The sequence below is a fragment of the Xenopus laevis genome, chromosome 6L, assembly GCF_017654675.1.
Source record: "Xenopus laevis strain J_2021 chromosome 6L, Xenopus_laevis_v10.1, whole genome shotgun sequence".
Taxonomy (NCBI): domain Eukaryota; kingdom Metazoa; phylum Chordata; class Amphibia; order Anura; family Pipidae; genus Xenopus; species Xenopus laevis.
Window position 1 is genome coordinate 145,000,089 of NC_054381.1, and position 20,349 is coordinate 145,020,437.

The 20,349-nt window shown below is 36.5% G+C and overlaps 1 protein-coding gene across 1 annotated transcript in view; it reads left to right on the forward strand.

Moving 5' to 3' along the window:
• Positions 1–20,349, forward strand: part of LOC108718599 (fibrocystin-L) — a 94,821-nt gene that overhangs the window by 14,629 nt on the left and 59,843 nt on the right. Inside the window, exons 10-26 of the mRNA XM_041566613.1 lie at positions 134–173; positions 746–816; positions 2,924–3,034; positions 5,418–5,507; positions 6,370–6,632; positions 7,656–7,744; positions 7,826–7,985; positions 8,364–8,493; positions 9,218–9,361; positions 9,509–9,666; positions 10,423–10,536; positions 11,740–11,892; positions 14,422–14,543; positions 16,579–16,733; positions 16,997–17,163; positions 19,262–19,409; positions 19,649–19,806. Of these exons, the coding sequence (XP_041422547.1) occupies positions 134–173; positions 746–816; positions 2,924–3,034; positions 5,418–5,507; positions 6,370–6,632; positions 7,656–7,744; positions 7,826–7,985; positions 8,364–8,493; positions 9,218–9,361; positions 9,509–9,666; positions 10,423–10,536; positions 11,740–11,892; positions 14,422–14,543; positions 16,579–16,733; positions 16,997–17,163; positions 19,262–19,409; positions 19,649–19,806 (2,273 nt within the window). The remainder of the gene's footprint in view (positions 1–133; positions 174–745; positions 817–2,923; positions 3,035–5,417; positions 5,508–6,369; positions 6,633–7,655; positions 7,745–7,825; positions 7,986–8,363; positions 8,494–9,217; positions 9,362–9,508; positions 9,667–10,422; positions 10,537–11,739; positions 11,893–14,421; positions 14,544–16,578; positions 16,734–16,996; positions 17,164–19,261; positions 19,410–19,648; positions 19,807–20,349) is intronic.

Consider the following 20,349-nt stretch of genomic DNA (forward strand, 5'->3'; position numbering starts at 1 on the left):
GGTTTTTGCCATTTGAGTTTTTTCTTAAATAAGATACCATTTGAGTTCATTCAAGGTAAAAAAAAAAACTCTAACACTCGGCCATTGATAAATAACACCCATCATTTTGAAATAAACTGTTTCTCTTTTGCAGGCCATTTCAATATCAGCTTTATCTTGGACAGTTATGGACGGTATGTGATAGTGGTGATTGTGTGTGTCAGTGTTAATTGAATTCCAAGGATGAACTCGATAGGTGATATGAACGGAAATCATCTGGGATAATGTGAAAGAACCAAATTGTTTAACCTTTATGAAACCAACAAATCTGTTCCCCTAGTAGTAATAAGGCCACAATCATACAAGTATTTGGTAGTGGTCTTAATACTACCAGGGGAATGGATTCATTTGTTTCATAAAGTTTATACAATTTGGTTAATTATTGATTGGGAAACCAACGTTCCCTGGTAGTCAGGGTATCGTTCTCCCTTTTTTGCAGTGTGTTTAATATTATGTAAAAGAGAATATGTTTTCGGTTGCCAAAAGTTGCAGGGACATACATATCAGATGGTAAATGCCATGTGGCAAATCAGATGGCATTTGGGACCAGATTGTACATACCCAAACAAGTCTTTCAAAATGTCAGCCTATGAGTGATAAACTAATCTACAGTACAATTCTGTGATATTCTGTTTTCTATGTACTACCATATAAACCTGTGCTGCTTAATACAGAAATTATACTGATTATCTTTTTGCATTCCCAGGAGTTTACCAAATGTGGCGACTTATTTTGTGTCTTCCCTGAATAAAATCACCATGTTCCAAACATATGCAGGTAATTCTATTTATTATGTGTTGATTATTAGGACCAAACAATTACATTATTAATAGTGTAAACAATAAACAAACCCCACATAATAGTTATCTGAAAACAGCTGCAAATTCAAATGGCAGGAGGACATCTAAAATAAATACCTTATTAATAGAATTTCTAAACATTAATTTAATGAGTATGGCTTGTGTGGAACATACATTTTGTCTATTGTTTTATTGAGGAAAGGTTTTATTATTTCTTGCAGTAGGCAGGAAAATTATTATTAAGGGACAGATTTATCAAGGGTGGAATTTCGAGGTGATGGGAGTTTTTTTAAAATCCCATTACCTCGAAATTTGAATAAAAAAATCAAACCGAATTGTTTTTAACTTGTGAGGTAACGGGTGAATAGGCTGTATTAGATCGTTCGATTCAAATTCGGATTGTATTTGATTGAATTCGAATCAAAGTATTTTCCAAAAAAAACTTATATTTTTCAATGTCCAACAAATGACTCCAAATAGGTTCTAGGAGGTCCCCCATAGGCTAAAACAGCAATTTGGCAAATTTTTAGATGGTGAATAGTCGAAGTAGAATTTTTTAAAGAGACAGTACATGATACATTTTGATATTTGAATTTTTTTAAAATTCGATTTGAATTAGGACTATTCCCTAGTCGAAGTACCCTAAAATTACCTTGAAATTCAAATGTAAAAATTTGAATTTGACCCTTGATAAATCTGCCTCCTAGAAGTAAACTTACATTCTACCTCTTCTTCTACTTTTATTTCCAGTTTTTGCCCAGTTTAGTACAAAAGAATAACTAAATATATAAATAAATATTTCAGAATTAGAACAATTGGCAAAAAGTATATTTAGCAGAAACCTAATTCATTAAACTCCTTTTGAAAAGGGGAAAGGGTAGTATACCCCTTTGTTTAACATAAAGGAGCAATATATAGGGGCTGTGATGGATATTATAGTTTTACTTCTGGGATATCTATGGTTTTGGTTATTTCTTAGATTAAACAAGGCCAACAGGGAAAATGAAGCTCTTCCATGTTTGGTCATTGTGAGGTAGATGATTAGATTCTCACTAACAATGCCCTACATTTACCCCTTTTTGTGTTTTGATAAACAGGTGTCTATAATGCAGGGTGATTATCTGTGCACTAAAACCAAAAGGAGGAGCTTCAGTTTCCCTGTTTGCTCAGATTAACTCAAGAAATTAAAACGTGGATTATTTTATAATTAAAACAATAGAAAAGTACAGGTATAGGATCCCTTATCCAGAAACCCGATATCCAGAAAGTTCCGAATTATGGAATGGCTGTCTCCCATAGACTCCATCTTATCCAAATAATCCAACTTTTTAAAAATGATTTCCTTTTCTCTGTAATAATGAAACAGTTACTTGTACTTGATCCCAACTAAGATATAATTAATCCTTATTGGAAGCAAAACCAGCCTATTGGGTTTATTTCATGTTTAAATTAATTTCTAGTAGACTTAAGGTATGAAGACCCAAATTACGGAAAGATCCGTTATCCAGAAAACCCCAGGTCCCCAGCATTCTGGATAACAGGTCCCATACCTGTAGTATGTTCAGCGCAAGTCCTATTCATTGCACTTATGTTGAAAAAGGGGATATCCTTTTAAAAACAGTTGACCTACAATGTGTTTGAGTCTGAATACACCTAAGGTAGGACTGAAAGATATAGAATGATGTTGTGACAAGCAAAACAAGAATGAAATCGTTTAGGGAATAATAGCTGTTGGACCTTTAAACTAGATTTGTTGAAAGATACACAATTGTGCGCTTACACAAAGCAGCATAATAAAAGGGTTTAATAATCCTTTTGCCATTTCTTGTTAATCTGTCACTGAGTGGGTGTGGGAAAAACCACAATTTAAGATGTAAAAGTATTGCATCATCAACGTCTAGTGGAATAGAAACTGCAGTATAACTAGATAAGAGTATAAATATGTATAATATACCCACAAATAAAATAATAATCAAATAATAAATAATACAATTACAATTGAAATGTATATGTTAAAAAGCATTCCAAATAAAATGAAAAGCGAATAAAATAACCATCCTGTACACATTACAATTATTCTGTAGAGGTCACAGGGATTTCCCCCTCTGTTGGAAGTACTGAAGGTGGCACAACAATCACAATAACTGGTCACAACTTTGATGAAACAGATTCCCCCGCCAGAGTTCTTGTGGGAGGTGAGTAATACTGTGTTACTTAGTTATGCAGGAATATCACTTATACAGTATCTCACTACGGCCTTCTACATTGCGCCCAGCATTTAACATTGTGTGTGGCCTGTTATTCATATTATGGCCAGAACAAATAATTCAAATTTTCTTTATTCAACTCTATATTCAAGCTCCTATTCATCCTTCACTTTCTAAATTTTAAAGCCTTTTCTATACTTTTCTATTTGGTTTACATGCTGCTTTTTAGACTGAAACAGTCCCAGTTAATCTGTCATTTCTATGCACGAAGTTGCTCTGGGTTTCTTTTCTTGTGTCCTTATCCTAGTACTGAGGCAAAGTGTTGCACCTGTTATAAGCTTCATCATACTGAAATAAGAAACTTTCTAAATACAATAAATTAAAAATTCTGCATTGTTTCGGAAATAAAAACGTTTATCCTCACTATTCCTCTCTCAGCATCTGTTTCTCTTCATTCTGTCTACATGTATAGCAGTTGGGTGTCAGATAATCATTGACAGTAAGATCCAATATATCTTATAGGGGGGCTTCCTTTCTTAGTAGATAAATTGGAACTCACTCAAATAACTGATTCCAGTACAGACAAAATCTTTTGCACAAATTCTGCATGTAGAGAGACATGATGTCTGGTGATTTTAATAGAGTGAGCTCTAAAGGTGGCCATACACGGATAGATCCGCTCGTTTGGCGATGTCGCCAAACGAGCGGATCTCCCTCCGATATGCCCACCTTGAGGTGGGCAATATCGCGCTGATCCGATCGTGGGCCCTAGGGCCCAACGATCGGATCCTAGCGTTCGCCAAACGGGCGGTCGGATCGCGGGACCGCATCAACGAACAGATGTGGCCGCGACGGGGGCCCCCATACACGGGCCAATAAGCTGCCGACTTGGTCTGTCGGCAGCTTTTATCGGCCCGTGTATGGCCACCTTAATACATATTCTAGGCAGAAGGAGCCCCCTATGCAGGTCCGGACTGAGCATTAAAATAGGCCCTGGCATTTCAGGTACACAAAGGCCCAATCAGCCCACACAGAGGCCCAAACAGCCCCTACCAGCCCACTAAATATTGACTTTCTATGGCACCTTATAGCAGCCCCTCTGGCATTTGCCAGAACCCAGAGATTGCCAGTCCGGGCCTGCCCCTATAAGATATATTGGATCTAACTGCCAATGATTATCTGACACACAACTCCTGCATGAAGACAGAATGAGGAGAAACAGATGCAGAGAGAGGGATAGTGAAGATTAACTTGATTATTACAGAAACTTTATAGGCTTTTAATTGATTCTATTTCAATTGTTTCTTATTTCAGTATGATGAAGCTTATATTAAATTTTTATTTTCATGATTGGTCCCCTTTAATTTTAAATTTGCAACTTTTTATTTTTCATCAAGGAGCTCAAAAATTCACAAAAACTGGAATGTTCACTTATTTATTTTAAAATATCAAAGATAGAGAGCTTATAGGAGAAGGAAAGCTACGGAGGCATTTTATTGCCAATAGATTAGCTGCAATAGTGCAAGCTAGAATGCTATATTTATTCTGTAGAATGTTTTACCATACCTGAGTAAAAAGCTCTAGAAACTCTCTGTTAGTTTAGGATAGGAGCTGCAGTATTAACATGGTGTGACATCACTTCCTGCCTGAGTCTCTCCCTGCTCTGGGCTCAGATTACAGAAGAGAAGGGAGGGGTGGGGGGAGAGGAGCAAACTGAGCATGCTCTTGCCCAGGGCAATGAGGTTTAAGCTGAAGGCAGGAAGTCTGATACAGAAGCCCATGTGTACACAATAGAAGGAAAGAAATGCTGTGTTTCTTTTGACAGGGGACTCAGAGCAGCACCACTTTGGGGGTTTACTGGTATATTTAGATGGACCTTTCTGATAAGGCTTACTTAGTTTTAACCTTTCCTTCTCCTTTAAACCACCGAACAAATACCTTTTGCAGTATCAGGTGCTATGCTGTAGGACCCATGCCTGCTGCAAGGGTTCCAACAAAGAAAAGGACAGCAGCACTATTTTTGGAAGTTTTTTCAACAAACCTCACACTAATTCAAATTCTCAGTGTGCTGCTGACCTTTTCTTTATTATTTATTTGAAAAGACTGGAGTCTACAAGATTTTGCTTAAATATGTTTATTGTTTTTTTTAAAAAGACTAACTTTTTTAAAATCTTTGGGACTGTGGCAGAAATGGAGCTATTATCACAATGGGTGCTCATGGAAAAATGCTATGGCAAAAACTACATTTTTGTACAAACAATCACTTAAATATGATATAACCAGAGATATAGCCAGTTTCAGAAGTTTCAACCAATTCCCCTGGATGCCACAAAACAGCCACTAAATGTCTGTGATCTGATGATTTTTACAGGTCAGGAGTGCATTGTTCTTCGACTAACGGACACTACAATAACATGTCGGACTCCACCGAGACCAAAAATACTGCCCACCCTGTTCCCAGGTATTTAGTTCATCGAGTGACATAAGGATCATTGGTTGTAAAAGAAGCAACATTTACATTGCTTGGATTTAGTCAGATCCATCATATAAAGTTCTTGCATGTTTATATGTCAGTTTTCCCAATAATTTAGTGTTTTTGTTCAGTATTGTGAAGAGCTGATTGGTGCCACAGGTAGCTTTGTCCAAAAAAAAGACAATTTAAGCCAAAAAGGCACATGAAATAAGAAGAGTGTATCTAAAATCCCATTCTAGTGAATAGAGAGTGGTGGAGTCTCACTCGTTCCTTAATAAATATGCCCCTTAATGTACATTTTAAGAATTGACTCCTACAATCTGATTCTTTTTTTCCTATTATACAAATATCCCACAGTGTTATCTTTTGCTTCTTGATTATATAATGCTTTTGGATCATTTCATTAATAGTGATGGGCGAATTTGCGCCGTTTCGCTTCGCCGAAAAATTAGCGAATTTCGCGTGAAATTCGTGAAACAGCAAAAAATTCGCGAAACGGCGCCGGCGTCTCGTTTTTGACGCCGGCGCCCATTTTTTACGCCGGCGCCCGTTTTTTCGACGCCGGCGCCCGTTTTTGGCGCCGGCGCCGTTTTTGACTTTTTGACTTTTTTTTTAAATTTTTACCGCGAATTTTCGCGGGCGTTTCGCGAATTTATTCGCTGGGTCCAAATTCGCCGCGAATTCGCGCCTGGCGAATAAATTCGCCCATCACTATTCATTAAGTGTGATGGAATTTGTGAAAGTATGGAAGTTACAGAATATCGCAGCGATATGTACAATATATCATATTGTATCCACCAATGAATGTATTGAACCAACATTATTCTCTCTTTTCCTGACATATTAACAGGCGGCAGAGGACTGAAGTGTGAAAAGTGGAATAAAACATCTTCATATGGAATTGACCAAGCCATAAATTTCAATGAAAATACCCCCAATTATGTTGGTGTTAGTTGGGTAGAAGATGCATCCCAGACATGGCCGCTACAAAATTTTATTGCCCGCCTCAGTGGCTTTTTTGTACCTTCTGAAACAGATGACTACACCTTTTATATCAAGGGACATAATAATTACATCCTCATGTTCAGTGAAACCGGGGACCCAGCAAACAAGGTACAGTACAGGCATTCCTAGCCATATTCATTTTTAGGGTTTAATTTTCCTTTAATAATAAAATGTATATTTTTCTACTTTTTACTAATCGGTTTAGGCTAAATGTAAAGATATTTAAAAACCACTAAAAAGAGCAAACTATTACAATTTTTGATAAGTCCTAATTATTTTTTCATCCTTAAATTTACATTACATTTTCTGTACAATACATCTTCAGTAATGCAACAACATGAGAAAAATAGATTAATCTAAATGCTCAATCACATTTAAAATTATATCTTAATTTATTTTTAAGGATTTTTCTTTAATTTCTATAATAGTCAGATAAAATTATAATTTTTTCAAATTGTTTCTTAGACAGATGGCCTATATCCTGACCTGTATTCTATAGATTCAGACAAACATAAATCTGAGAAAACTCAGTGGGCTCATTTATAAACACTGGGCAGTAACCCATGGTAACCAATCAGATAATTGCTTTCACTGTTCAACCTGCAGCTGAAAAAAAGTGAATCACTGATTGGTCGCTATAAGTTACTGCCCAGGTACCCACTGTTTATAACTGAACCCCAATATCTCCTTTATCTTCAATCATTGGGAGTTTATCCAATTATGAAAAATGTATATTCTTGCTGCAGCAATTGTCAATTTAGAAAAGTGAATGGGAGTAAAATCGTCATAGGAAGAATGCAACTTAAACGATTCAAAATTCTTTTTGTTGTCTATTAAAATAAATGAAGGTGTAAATGAAAAGGACATTTTTGTAAATTTTTCTAAATCCAAATAATTAATGAGGTTATTCTAAAAAATCTTACAACTCCAGAAATTTTGAAAAATATCCACATTTATTCCATGACATATATTGGCTATTGTGTTTATGCAAATGGTAGGGAATTTAGAGGCTCTTTTGGGGCAGAGGTTGATCTCTGTAAAGTGCTGTGTTAGTTGTCGGTGTAAATAAAGATAACAATAATAGTTGGTATTCATTTCATGTACTTAATTTGATTTTATTTTGCATTTCAGACAAAAGTTGCAAATGGCGGCTATTCAGATTCTTATTTCTCTTATACATCACAGCAGTCACGAACATTTAGGCTTCAGAAAGGAAAATCGTAAGTTTTAAGTAAAGTTGTTTCTTTAATGGTCTGCGGAAAGTGTTATAAGCAGGTCACTTTTCTTACTATGTCTTGTAGGTATTACATTGAAATATATTTAAAACATGTCTATGGGACACCATCAGTAGACGTGGGCGTATATAAACCTGGCAGTGTCTACAGTGAAACACAGACATCCGATGCAGTTAATGAATTACAGAGGATAGAGTCCCAGACGACTGTATTACAAGAGAAGCAGGTATGTATAATATCATATAGTGTGACTTTATTGAGTGATTGACTTGCATTGTTTAGAGCCAGAGCATGGCACAGAACATGAACAGTTACAGAATGACAAGTCTGCTCAGCTGGTGTGTTAGTGAGGCTTAGTTTATTTTCTGACCTTAACTGATCAGGTGTAACTGTAGAAACAAATTGCAGAAAATAGATTTTCATTTAAGGGTAACTGCACCTCATTCAGGGATCAAGTCAAGGCCAATCCCTAGAAGTTGTCCATTTGACCAGTCCACAAGTGATCACAAATGATGCATAAAAGAAACTACTCACCAACATATATACGTTTGGCAGAATGTTTCCACAAAAAAACTTCACTTCAGATCACATTTATCTCTCGTAGACAATAACATTGCAAAACTGGAGCAGATCTACAGCAATAAAGGAAGTGCAGACAATCAATGTTACAAAACTGTGTGATACTGCTTGTCCTGCACTGTTCTACAGGCTCATCGTTGGCAGTGAAAAAACAGGTAAGGATCGCCTAAGCATAATATGAATATTAGGATAATATAGACCAAATAACACTCCATCCTAAAGGTGGCCATACACGGGCAGATAAAGCTGCCGATATCGGTCCTTTAGATCAATTTGGCAATGTATCTGCCCGTGTATAGGGGCTTCCAACGGGTCTTCCTGATTAATATTTGGCCACAATATCGATCGGGAAGGTTTCATTTTATCGCCAACTGGAGCCCATTGCTCCTCATTATAATCCAATGTTCGGATTACCCCAATATAGCCCTGCCGTCAGTGGGCATATCGGTGAAAGATCCGCTCGTTTGTCGATGTCGCCAGATGAGCAGATCTCATCATGTATGGCCAGCTTAACACTCTCCGATTCCCTAAATTACAATAGTTTGACAAATATGGGTTACAGAGTAAAATATAGGATTACATATCTCTCTACTTTCAATTAGCTTTGAATAAGATCCATCAAACAGAGAAGGATCTAGGATATTATTAGAATTTCCTGTGTCACAAATATAATGAATTCATTCAGTATAAATGAAATAAAATACATGGTTTCATGGGTACATTGTTACATAGTTTAGTTGGGTTGAAAAAAGTCCATCAAGTTCAACCCCTCCAAATGATCCCCAGTGCACATATACACACATACTTATACATCTATACACTCACATATATAATAATATAAACCAATATCTATACCATCTTTTCCATTTAACTCTTCAGATTATTTGTCAGCTGATGCGTCGGCTGCTGATGTTCAGACTGCCCTAAACAACTTGTGGTCTCTGAGACCAGACACTGTAGGTGTAACCATGACAAGTGGGAGCAATGAGAATATCTACACCGTGACTTTCAACTCTCAGAGAGGTATGTTTTCTCATTAGCCAGCCCTACAGGCCCTACACCCCCAGTCAATTCTGTGTTTAAAGGCCAAAACGCATTTTGCAAAAAAAGAATAATTTTAGCAACTTGTTACTTAAAGAGAACATTATTCTCATTTCTCTATTTCCTTAGGTGAATTCCAGTTGCTCTCCTATGAGATTCCAGATAAGAGGAACCTTATTGTGACTGTGGCAGAACAGACCAAAGGAATAGCGGACATGAGCACCTTCACCCTAGTGTGGGATGGAGTTTACTCCAGACCTATCACCTATAATGCATCATCTACAGAGGTTTGTTGGAATGATGTGTCATGAGTTATGATGAGTCTGGTTTTCCAGTGTAAAAAAATGTAAGGGTGGATGGGGTTCCTAGCCTGAGTACATACTGATTACCTTGCTATTTCCTAATAAACTCAATAGTGTAACAAATCTGCAGAAAATGGCAGATTACTTTTTTTGTGTTCACTTGTGTCATTTTCTAAACAGAGCAACATCATGTTCATATTCACAAAATACATTTTCAGCTGACTGTAGCCATACAGCTGAAATGAACAGCACGTGGTGCTCTTCTTTCTTATCCAATGTATTTAACCCTTTACAAACTGCTAATTTCTTGAAAACTAGAAAAAATGTGTGTAAACTGCAAAAGTGCTTAGAAAAGTGCTCTGAGAAACTTAACATTAATTTGTTTTGAGGGTTTACATTTAAAGATAAAAATAAGACTGACCTGCTGGGAATCATTCTGCATATTAAATTTTTAATAAATCTTGCCCCTTAGACAACTTTTTTCCAGTTCAGTGGTTAGCACCTAGTACTCCTATTTCCTCCCACACTTCAACAATATACAAGCAGGTTAATTGGCTCCTGATTAAATTTGCCATAGTATCTGTGAATGTGATAGGGACCTTAAACTGTAAGCTCCACTGGGGCAGGACTGATCTGAGTGATGTTTAATCTCTCTGCAGAAATGTGTCTTCACTATATTAAAACCTGATAATTCTTTGTTACAGTAAGTGAGTTCTTACGTGATATATTTTACTATCCCAGGTGGAGACTGCCATTGAGGAGATGCTGAATTCTACATGCCCAGATGTTTATGTGAAGTACACAGAAAATAGTGCAGTCAAATTCTTCAAGAATTATGAAAACGATTTCACTCCGGTATTCACTCAGCTATTGATACATTTCCCACCCAAGTAAAGGCAGCACCAGCACCAGCAGTCTTGGCTATATGTAGATGCCCAAAATATTCCTTAGAGAACACACCCAGTGTGCCATCAGCATTGCACTACTGCAAGTGACTTTACATCAGATTTCCTTTACCCCTATATGTAATGAAAAGCAAGATAATACAAGTTTCTCATAGCAACCAATAAGATGTTTGCTCTTAAAAAAGTGACCAATAAATGCTACCCGCTGATTGGCTGACAAGGATTACTGCACCTGGGCAAACGTAATGCCTTTTTGTAAATATGCTGGCTACAACAGCTAAAACCAGTTACTGTAGTAATACCAAATATATAAACAATTGTCCCAAGACACTTTAAATCTGCTCAATAGATATCTGGACAATTTTCTGCCAGATTAACAGGCCAGTAAGAAGTTGTGGAAGGGCAGAGTGGGCAACCTTTTACATCCTGTATTTGGCCAGTTTTGCTTATAAGGCTAGTTATTTCAGGTAATTTGGCTCAGGGGAAACACATGTGAGGAGAGCAATGCTTAGATTTATTGATGGATGAACAATACTGGTATCTTTTAAACACAAACATAAGAAAATTTGGCAAGATATAAATGAAGAGAATAGGATATTTCTCAGTGATGGAATTAAAGTGGTCATGTGGTATTTGAACCACAGAAAAAAGAGTATGGGGTTATTTACTATTCTCTGAATACCCGAAATTCCCCGAAATCCCAAAAAAATTTTGTGTTTTAATAGGTTTGAAAAAATCACAAATTTTTCAGAATTTATTAAACCCCGAGGGCTAAAAAGCGTGAATATAAAAACACGGCATCTCAAACCTGTCGAGGTTGCATGAAAGTCAATGGGAACAGTCCCATTGATTTTTGGTTGTGTCAGGGGTTTCGGGCAATTTCACAATGTTTTCAAAGCTTTCGGTGAAAATTCACGAAAATATTGTGAAAATCGGAGCTTTTCCCGCAAAGGTAATTTTCGGGAAAATGTAATAATTAAAAAGCGTTAAAAACACGAGCGGGTTAGATCGGAGTTTGTAGCAGCCGATATTGAGATAAATTCGGACCTTGATAAATAACCTCCTAAATGTGCTTGCGCCCATAGTGATCTGAATCACCATCAAGTGTTTGATCACAAAATATTTAGCTGAGATATTGTCTATTTTTCTGCAGCTGAATAACCTAAGAGGCTCTCTGACAAACACTGAAACTCCAGCATTTTGTGGCCGCTTTTCTTTGAAGAACCCAGTAACTATATATGATTCAGCGGATCTTAGGCCTGACCGAACGCAATATGGCCTTATTTCATTGGCCATTCACAGCCAGGTAATTATATTTCTTACAATTTCAGTTTCTTCTAAATGTAATGTAAACAAGTAATTCAATTGTTAACCAACACAAAAGAATGATATTTAATTGGCTACTGGGAGTCACCAATCAGAAAACTGGAATGGAAACAACATTTCTTTAAAAATATCTGATTGAGACCTAAGCGCAAACATTCATTTATTTTTCCCTGTATGAGCCAAGAAGAGAGAAAGCACACGTGACAAGGAGCATCGGTATGACAATGGATCGCTAACTTATCCAAATGTCAGCACTGATTATTGATTTTATTGTGTTATTTTTGTACATACACTAAAGTATTGTTTCTAATCTTAGATTCCTTTTGGTACAGAGCAATTAGTTTATTATTCACAATAGGAATAATATTAATAATACTCCAGTGATACAGAACAAACCTCACTTCTGTCAAGTTACATTATTGTGCTGGGAGACCACCAATCCCTTTGTGCAGAGGAGCCATGTCTCACAGTGGTTATCTGTACAGGAAATACACAGCTTGTTTGTGTATGTTTTAACTCAGCAACTTCTTAAAAGGGTGCTAAAGCATAAAGAAGTAGCTAGAAATGTTGTACATGATGTTTTGGGCTTCTGTACCAGCCCAAGGCAACCACAGCCCTTTAGCAGTAAAGATTAGTGATGGGCGAATTTATTCACCAGGCGCGAATTTGCGGCGCATCTGCGCGATTCGCAAATCGCGAGTCAAAAAAAATGGGCGCCGGCTTCAAAAACGGGCGCCGGCTTCAAAAACGAGATGCTGGCGCCGTTTCGTGAATTTTTCGGTGTAGCGAAACGGCGCAAATTCGCCCATCACTAGTAAAGATCTGTGTCTCCAATGATGCCCCAGTAGCTCCCCATCTTCTTTTCTGCTGATTCACTGCACATGCTCTGTGCTGCTGTCACTTACTGAGCTTAGGGACCCACTCACAATATACAGTACACATAGAATAGAAATGTCACAATATAAGGCTGATTAGTAATTAATACAGATAATTACTACATGGCATAGCAGAATTTAATAATTAGCCCTGTAGCATCAGCTTATATTACAGATCAACCTCATACTTTGCTTGATAATTTTGTGACGACCCCTAAGCTTAGCTTCTGAGCATGCGAGGTTTTCCAACATGGTGACCCCCTGTGACAAGTTTGAAGTCCTGGATCATTGCTGCTATTGACAAGCTGAAACTTTAGGCTGGTACAATAAGTTCAGTATTTACAACATGTTTTAGCCATATTCAGTTTTAGGGTTTAAATGTTTGCAATGAGCAATTAAAGGGGTTGTTCACCTTTAAATTAACTGTTAGTATGATGTAGAGAGTGATATTCTGAGACAATTTGCAATTGGTTTTCACTTTTCATTATTTGTGGTTTTTGAGTTATTTAGCTTTTTATTCAACAGCTCTCCAGTTTGCAATTTCAGCCATCTCATTGCTAGGGCCAAAATCACCCTAGCAACCATGCACTGATTTGAATAAGAGACCAGAATATGAATAGAAAGACGAGTAATAAAAAGTAGCAATAGCAATACATGTGTAGCCTTACAGAGCATTTGTTTTTTAGTTGAGGTCACTGACCACCATTTGAAAGCTGAAAAGGGTCAGAAGAAGAAGGCAAATAATTCAAAAACAATAAAAAATAAACAATGAAGACCAATTAAAAAGTTGCTCAGAATGAGCCATTTTATAACATACTAAGGGGCACATTTACTATTGGTCAAATATCAAGGGTTAATTAACCCTCGATATTCGACCGTCAAAGTAACATTTTTTTCGACTTCGAATATAGAAGTCGAAGGATTTACCGAATTTCCTTCGTTCGAACGATTGTAGGAAAAATTGTTCCATCGAACGATTAAATCCTTCAAATCGAATGATTCGAAGGATATTAATCCATCGATCGAACGTTTTTCCTTCGATCAAAAAAAGCTAGGAAAGCCTATGGGGACCTTCCCCATAGGCTAACATTGGTGCTCGGTAGGTTTTAGGTTTTTTTTAAAGAGACAGTACTTCGACTATCGGATGGTCGAATGTCAAACGATTTTTAGTTTGAATCGTTCGATTCGAAGTCAAAGACGTAGTCGAAGGTCGAAGTAGCCAAAAAAATACTTCGAAATACGAAGTATTTTTTATTCTAATCCTTCACTCGAGCTAAGTAAATGTGCCCCTAAAAGTAAACTTAAAGGTGAACCACCCCTTTAAAAGTCCTAATGCAATAACGATCTAAGGAGGAACATTACATTGTGGAATGCAAATTTTTATACTTATTTGTGGAAATTATTTTTCTCTTTGCGATCTTTTTTATATCCCCCCCCCAATGTAACCTGATTTTTTTGTCTTTTCACCATCTACACTGAGCCTGCGATTACTTGCAAAGATCATTATATTTGCACATTTGGTCCTGTGATTGTTTAGCTGATGCTTAATTATATCCTGTTTATTAAAGATTCTACATCTGAAACAGTTTTATAGCAAAGATATAGTCTAACTGTAACGTTACTATTCTCCCCAGATGTGCTTTGCATATAAAGGAGCCCCAGCGAGTGGAATTAGCATTGGTTTCCTATACCAAGCAGGTTCAGGCACGGTTACTGTAAACTCAATTTTTCCTTATGAGTTTCCGGCGTCAGATAGGTAAGGGCAATGATCTCTTAAGAGATTAATCTGGAACTTTTAACCGAGGGGGCAGCGCTAAATGAGAAATGCACTAATGATTTAACATGCGTATTTATTTCTGAAAACTAATAACAGACTCATTTCCAGATTTATAACAAAAAAACCTACATTCTTGTATTTGAGGAAAATAAAAAATATTTGTAATTTTCAAGTGCAAACATTGGTATTTAATTAACAGCATATTTGTAAAGCTATAGTAATTATGCAAATATTTACCACTGCTGTGGACATCATTTAGTCAATAGGAGCCAGTAGGAACAATATCACATTATTTATGCTAATTTGCTATGTAGTTTTACCAACTGTACTGATCTCTAAATATATTTTACTACTTACACAGCTTTCTTATAGTACTTTATAAAGAGTTATTGTATGTAGAAAGGAGCACAGGTCACCTTAGAGGCACTGCCTTGTATATGAAGCTATGTTTTTGAGGCCCTGTCTACAGAAAAGTAATACACTTAAAGTAATAGACAATATATCTTCATTTGGCCTTAAATATCACCTGTATGCCGATGACATTCAGATATAGCAGACTGCCTAGTAGCTACTGTATCTCTTCCTGGATGAACCAACTCCACTTCAAGCTCAACTTGGCCAAGACTGAGCTCATGGTCTTTCCATTCAAACTGAGCCCTTCTCTTCATTTCACCATTGCTATTGATGGCATGACAATTAACCCAGTTAACTCAGCACACTGCTTGGGGGTCATCTTTGACCAGTCCCTCTCCTTCTCTAATCTTATTAATAATACTGCCAAAATCTGTTGTTTCTTCCTCCGTAATATAGCCAAGATACGCCCCTTTCTTTCACAAACAACAGCTTAAATCCTAATCCATGCCCTTATTTTATCCCTTTTAGACTATTGCAGTCTCCTACTAACCGGTCTTCCTGACTCCAATCTCTCTCCCCTACAATCAATCTTAAACTCTGCTACCAGAATCCTTCTGCTCTCTCCTAAAAGGGAACCTGCTCAACCACAACTAAAATCCTTATTGTGGCTGCCTGTTAAGCAAAGGATAGCATATAAAACCCTTCTACTAACATTCAAAGCCATTCACTCCTCTGCTTCTCACTACATTTCTTCTCTTGTCTCGCTATACATTCCTGGTCATCTTTTCTGCTCTTCTCAGAGCCACCTTCTCTTCACACCATCCACATGCACTGCCACCTCTTGTCTCAAACCTTTCTATCTTGCTGTTCCTTACCTGTGGAATTCCATCCCTGAATTCTTCCGTAAATGAATCCTCTCTCAATCTCTTCAAGAAAAAATGAAGAACCTACCTTTTGGAGCACTAGAATATTAGCCTAGTCCTGTGCCTACTGACTATGCCTTACCTTGTGCACTTTTTCATCTCCAATTTGTGCCTGTATGTTATCCTCCTATCCACTTAGACTGTAAGCTCCTTCCCACTATGTCTCTTACCACATAGCACTTAAGCTCTTTGTCCTGATATGATTCTGTATATATTTATTATGTGATTTGTCTTCCCCGTGTATACTTTTATATATATATATATATATATATATATATATATATATATATATATATATATATATATACATATACCTATACATATATATATATATATATATATATATATATATATATATATATATATATATATATATATATATATATATATTGTACTTTTATGCATTATACAGCGCTGTGGCTCCTTAAGAGCACTTTACAAATGAAGTTATTCATACTGTACATACATACATTAAAGGCATACCTATACAGAGAAAGTCTACTAAGAAAGTCTAATTTAATTAAACACATCCAGAAAGACTTCAAGATTTTAACATGTGTAGCTTAGGAGAAAGAGAGTTTGGGGACTTTCCGGAAGTGGAAATTGAGTAGAACTAGGAAGCTATAGGAAAAAAGAGATATATACACTAAATTGCCTAAAGCTGAAAATGATCTCTTTAACTTAGTTATATATTTTCCCAAATGTTAAAATCATTTTATTCCAACTCTAACTTTCAGCTGGACATACACATGTGTTGACTTGCTGAACCTTATAAAACCCACTTTCCCTGGCAAAAACTATTATGTGCAAACTATTGGTCTACAAGCGGCTTCAGTCTTCTACATTGATGTGCTCTATATTGGACAGGTGGCTACAACCAAATATATCAATGGTAATTTTGAATTTGCATTTAAATTAATACAGCAGATGATTGTATAAAAAGTATATGTGATTTTAATAATACCTCTCAACTTTCCTTATGGGAATGTTACATTCAGCGATGCTCAGACACTCCAAATCGTCCCAGAATCCTGCATACGTTTTTTACCCTGTTTGAGATCCACCAATCAGGGCTGTCCTGCTTAAAAGGGATACTTGGGAGGTACATTAATGCTTTTAGTTTGTGCTCATGTGGAAACATATTTTTCCTTTTAGGTGCAACTGTAAGAAGAGAACCTGCATTAGCTAACAGAGGAATAATGATTTCGGATGTTGCTGTGGCTCCTCGGACAAATGGCTCATTGAAAAACCAGTATAGTATAACCATCACACCAGCAAATTGTGGCTACAATATTCCACTATTATCAGTTGGTTTTGCAACGGTAAATATATTTGTTTTTATTTGTTAATAATGGATATCTGACCCATACGTGAAGCTCACTTATGACTAATGTCAGACTGTCTTGACTGTGAGGTGGATGGAAATAACATTCCAAATTAAAATGGGTAGTAAACATACAACAGGCTTTCACAACTGTACCTGCTCCAGAGAAAGGGTACATTTATTTATAAAATTCAAGATCAAGTTTTTTTCTGTGATTCCACAAAACATCAGATGAAACAATTATCCTGATTTTTTTTAAATTTCACATTTTTCTTTAAATGTTTGAGATTTATTCATTGAAAAGATCTCAAAAACTCAAATGAAAAATGTGGACAGATAAAATCTATTGAGCTCATGGGAGTTCAAGCTACTTTATTATTTGGCATTTTCAAAGCATTTTAATTCTCGTTGCAATGGGTTTTTTTCCCATTTTCATTCATTCAGTTCTTGACATAGAGTACAGTATCTTAACAATATTGTGTGTGCTTCAACCACCTTATTTAACCCTGTAGGTTGGGTGCAAAGCAATCTGGAAACCCTTGCCTAGGGTTTGCATAGACATACAGGAAAAAATACCACTGCAGCACCTCTTTGTTGCAAAAGGTGAAAACTTAAATTTCTTCTTGAGTAAGGGCAAGAGTAAGCCCAAAACATTGCCTGGTTGTTTGACCTAATAAATTCAAGTTTGCACTTTTTGCAACAAAGAGGTGCTGCAGCGGTATTTGTTTCCTGTTTGACTGACAGTATTTTGTCTAAAGTAGAAAATCCAGTTGCTTGAAGCTTAACTCTACTAGATACTACTAAAACGTTTTCTGAAATCTCATCACATAAAATTTTTTTTTTTTTTTATATTTTTATTACAATTGCAATTCTAGAATTGATGAAAAAAGCTGATATTATATAACCTTCCTGAGTTGTATTTTAGTTTGCAAACAGTTTTTTTTTTTCATAACAAAATGTGATAGTGACTATTCTATGTAAATATTTATAAAATATGCTCAAGAATTAAAAAAAATTAAATTTGAGTTGCAAGAAAAGGACTTTAGTTACAATTTTTATTGCAGCAATCATGATCATTTTCCCTAAGAGCTCTAAGTTTGAAAAATCACCATCTAAGTTTACAATGACAGGCATCTACAATCTTGGGTGTCAGTGGCAAATTTATTATTTTGCCTTGTATATGCTGAAATACAGAAGAAAATCCATTTAAGATGGCTTTCTCTCATATGTTATAAACCTTAAAATTGAGCAGAATAATGAGCAGAAAATCACTAAGGTTCAAAGTGTACAGTAAAACAGTACAATACAAATCTAAGATCATTTCAGAAAACCCCAAATCAAAAAAAAAAAACATTTATCAAGATGCAAAAAATCAATGAATAGAATAAAATAGAGTATAGAGTATAGAGTTATCCAGTTTTTTCCCATAGCCTTCTATAGAGTTTTCACATTTTCTGAATTGAATTGCATCTCAAATTGAGTATCGTCCATGACATCACGTGATAAACCTTTTTCTCACTGAGATTAATTTGGCCCATAGATTGAAACTGTAATATATTAAAAATGGGTAATTTTTATCAAATAGGAGATAAAAAGTATACTTTTAAAAAGAGTCAAAGTAAATTAAGTAGTAGTGATGTGCGAATTTGTCCCATTTCGCTTCGCCGTGAAATTCGTGAATTTCCCTCGAAATTCGCGAAACGGGCAAAAATTATCAAAAATCGGATTTTGACGCTGGCGATAATTCCCCGGCATCAAAATTGGCCCCCGAGTCAAAGATGACACGGGAGCACATTAAAGTCAATGGCCGTCCATTAATCGTAGCCAGCGTCGGAATTCATTTGCCGTAGGCGAAACTCAGAATTTCACCACAAATTTGCACCTGGCGAATAAATTCACCCAATACTATTAAATAGAAAATGTTGTCAAACACTTGTATGTTTTCTGATTTTATATATAGTGCCCTGAAAACAAAGTTGGTGATCAAATGTTGATGTAAATCTTTAAAACTGTTATTCTCTTGTTAGCAAATTCATATTCTGAAATGAAAAAGTTTAAGTTAAAAGTTAGAGTTAAAGTTTCTTTCCTACTTGCAGAACATTGAAAACAGCTCAGACAACACAGCGACCTACAGAGGGGATTTGTGGCCCAACGATACTGTGATTAATATTAACAGAACACAGGCGGCTTCTCCTCCAATCGGGGGCACATTCAGTATAGAGGCTTACGGGAAACAGATTCAAGGTATGTGTTTTTGTTGCTTTTAATAAACCAAAATACTGAAAAGTTTGCTTCCAGCTATGGAATCCAAGATGTGTCATGAGCCTAACTGGCCCCAATGCATTTCGCCAAATTAATTTTCAATGGGAAGCACCATTTTTTAGTATAAGAAACAGTGTGGGTTCCAACTGTAGTCAAATAGACAATTAACCACCATTAACCGAGTTATAATTTTGTATTTTTTTTTTCTTTTCATGTTTCAGGTCTTGCAGTCAACATAAACAATACAGACTTGCAATATGCCTTGCAGACCATACCAGAACTGGGACAAGTTTCTGTAACACCCGAAAGCAGCAGCTGTGCTGGATATTCCTGGAGGATAAAATATTTAACATCCACTGGCTCTCAGCCTCTGTTACAGGTAGACATTGTGCTTGGGGCCTGTGCCCATAATGTCCAAAAATACTATTGAAACATTGAACGTACAAGTATGGGACCCAGGCCCAGATTTGTGGAAAGGCCACCTAGGCCAGAGCCTAGGGCGGCAGGATTTTAGGGGGGCAGCATGCTGCCCAACCACACCCACATTGGTTCAAAAACACTGGGGATGCACTGGAGAAACAATAATTTTTTACATTTCCCGTGCACCAATCCTCATTGATCCAGTCCAGATGATGAAAATTTACACTAGTAAAGGGGGAGGGGACAGGGGCGACGAACAGCAGCGGGCCTAGGGGCACCCATTATATAAATCTGGCCCTGATGGGACCTATTTCTATAATGCTTGGGACTTGAGGTTTTCTGGATAAGGGGTCTTTCCATAATTTGGATCTCTGTACTTTGTCTACTAAAAAATCATTTAAACATTAAATAAACCCAAAAGAATTGTTTTGTCTACAATAAAGATTAATTATATCTCAGTTAGGATCAAGTACGAGGTACAGTTTTATCATTACAGAGAAAA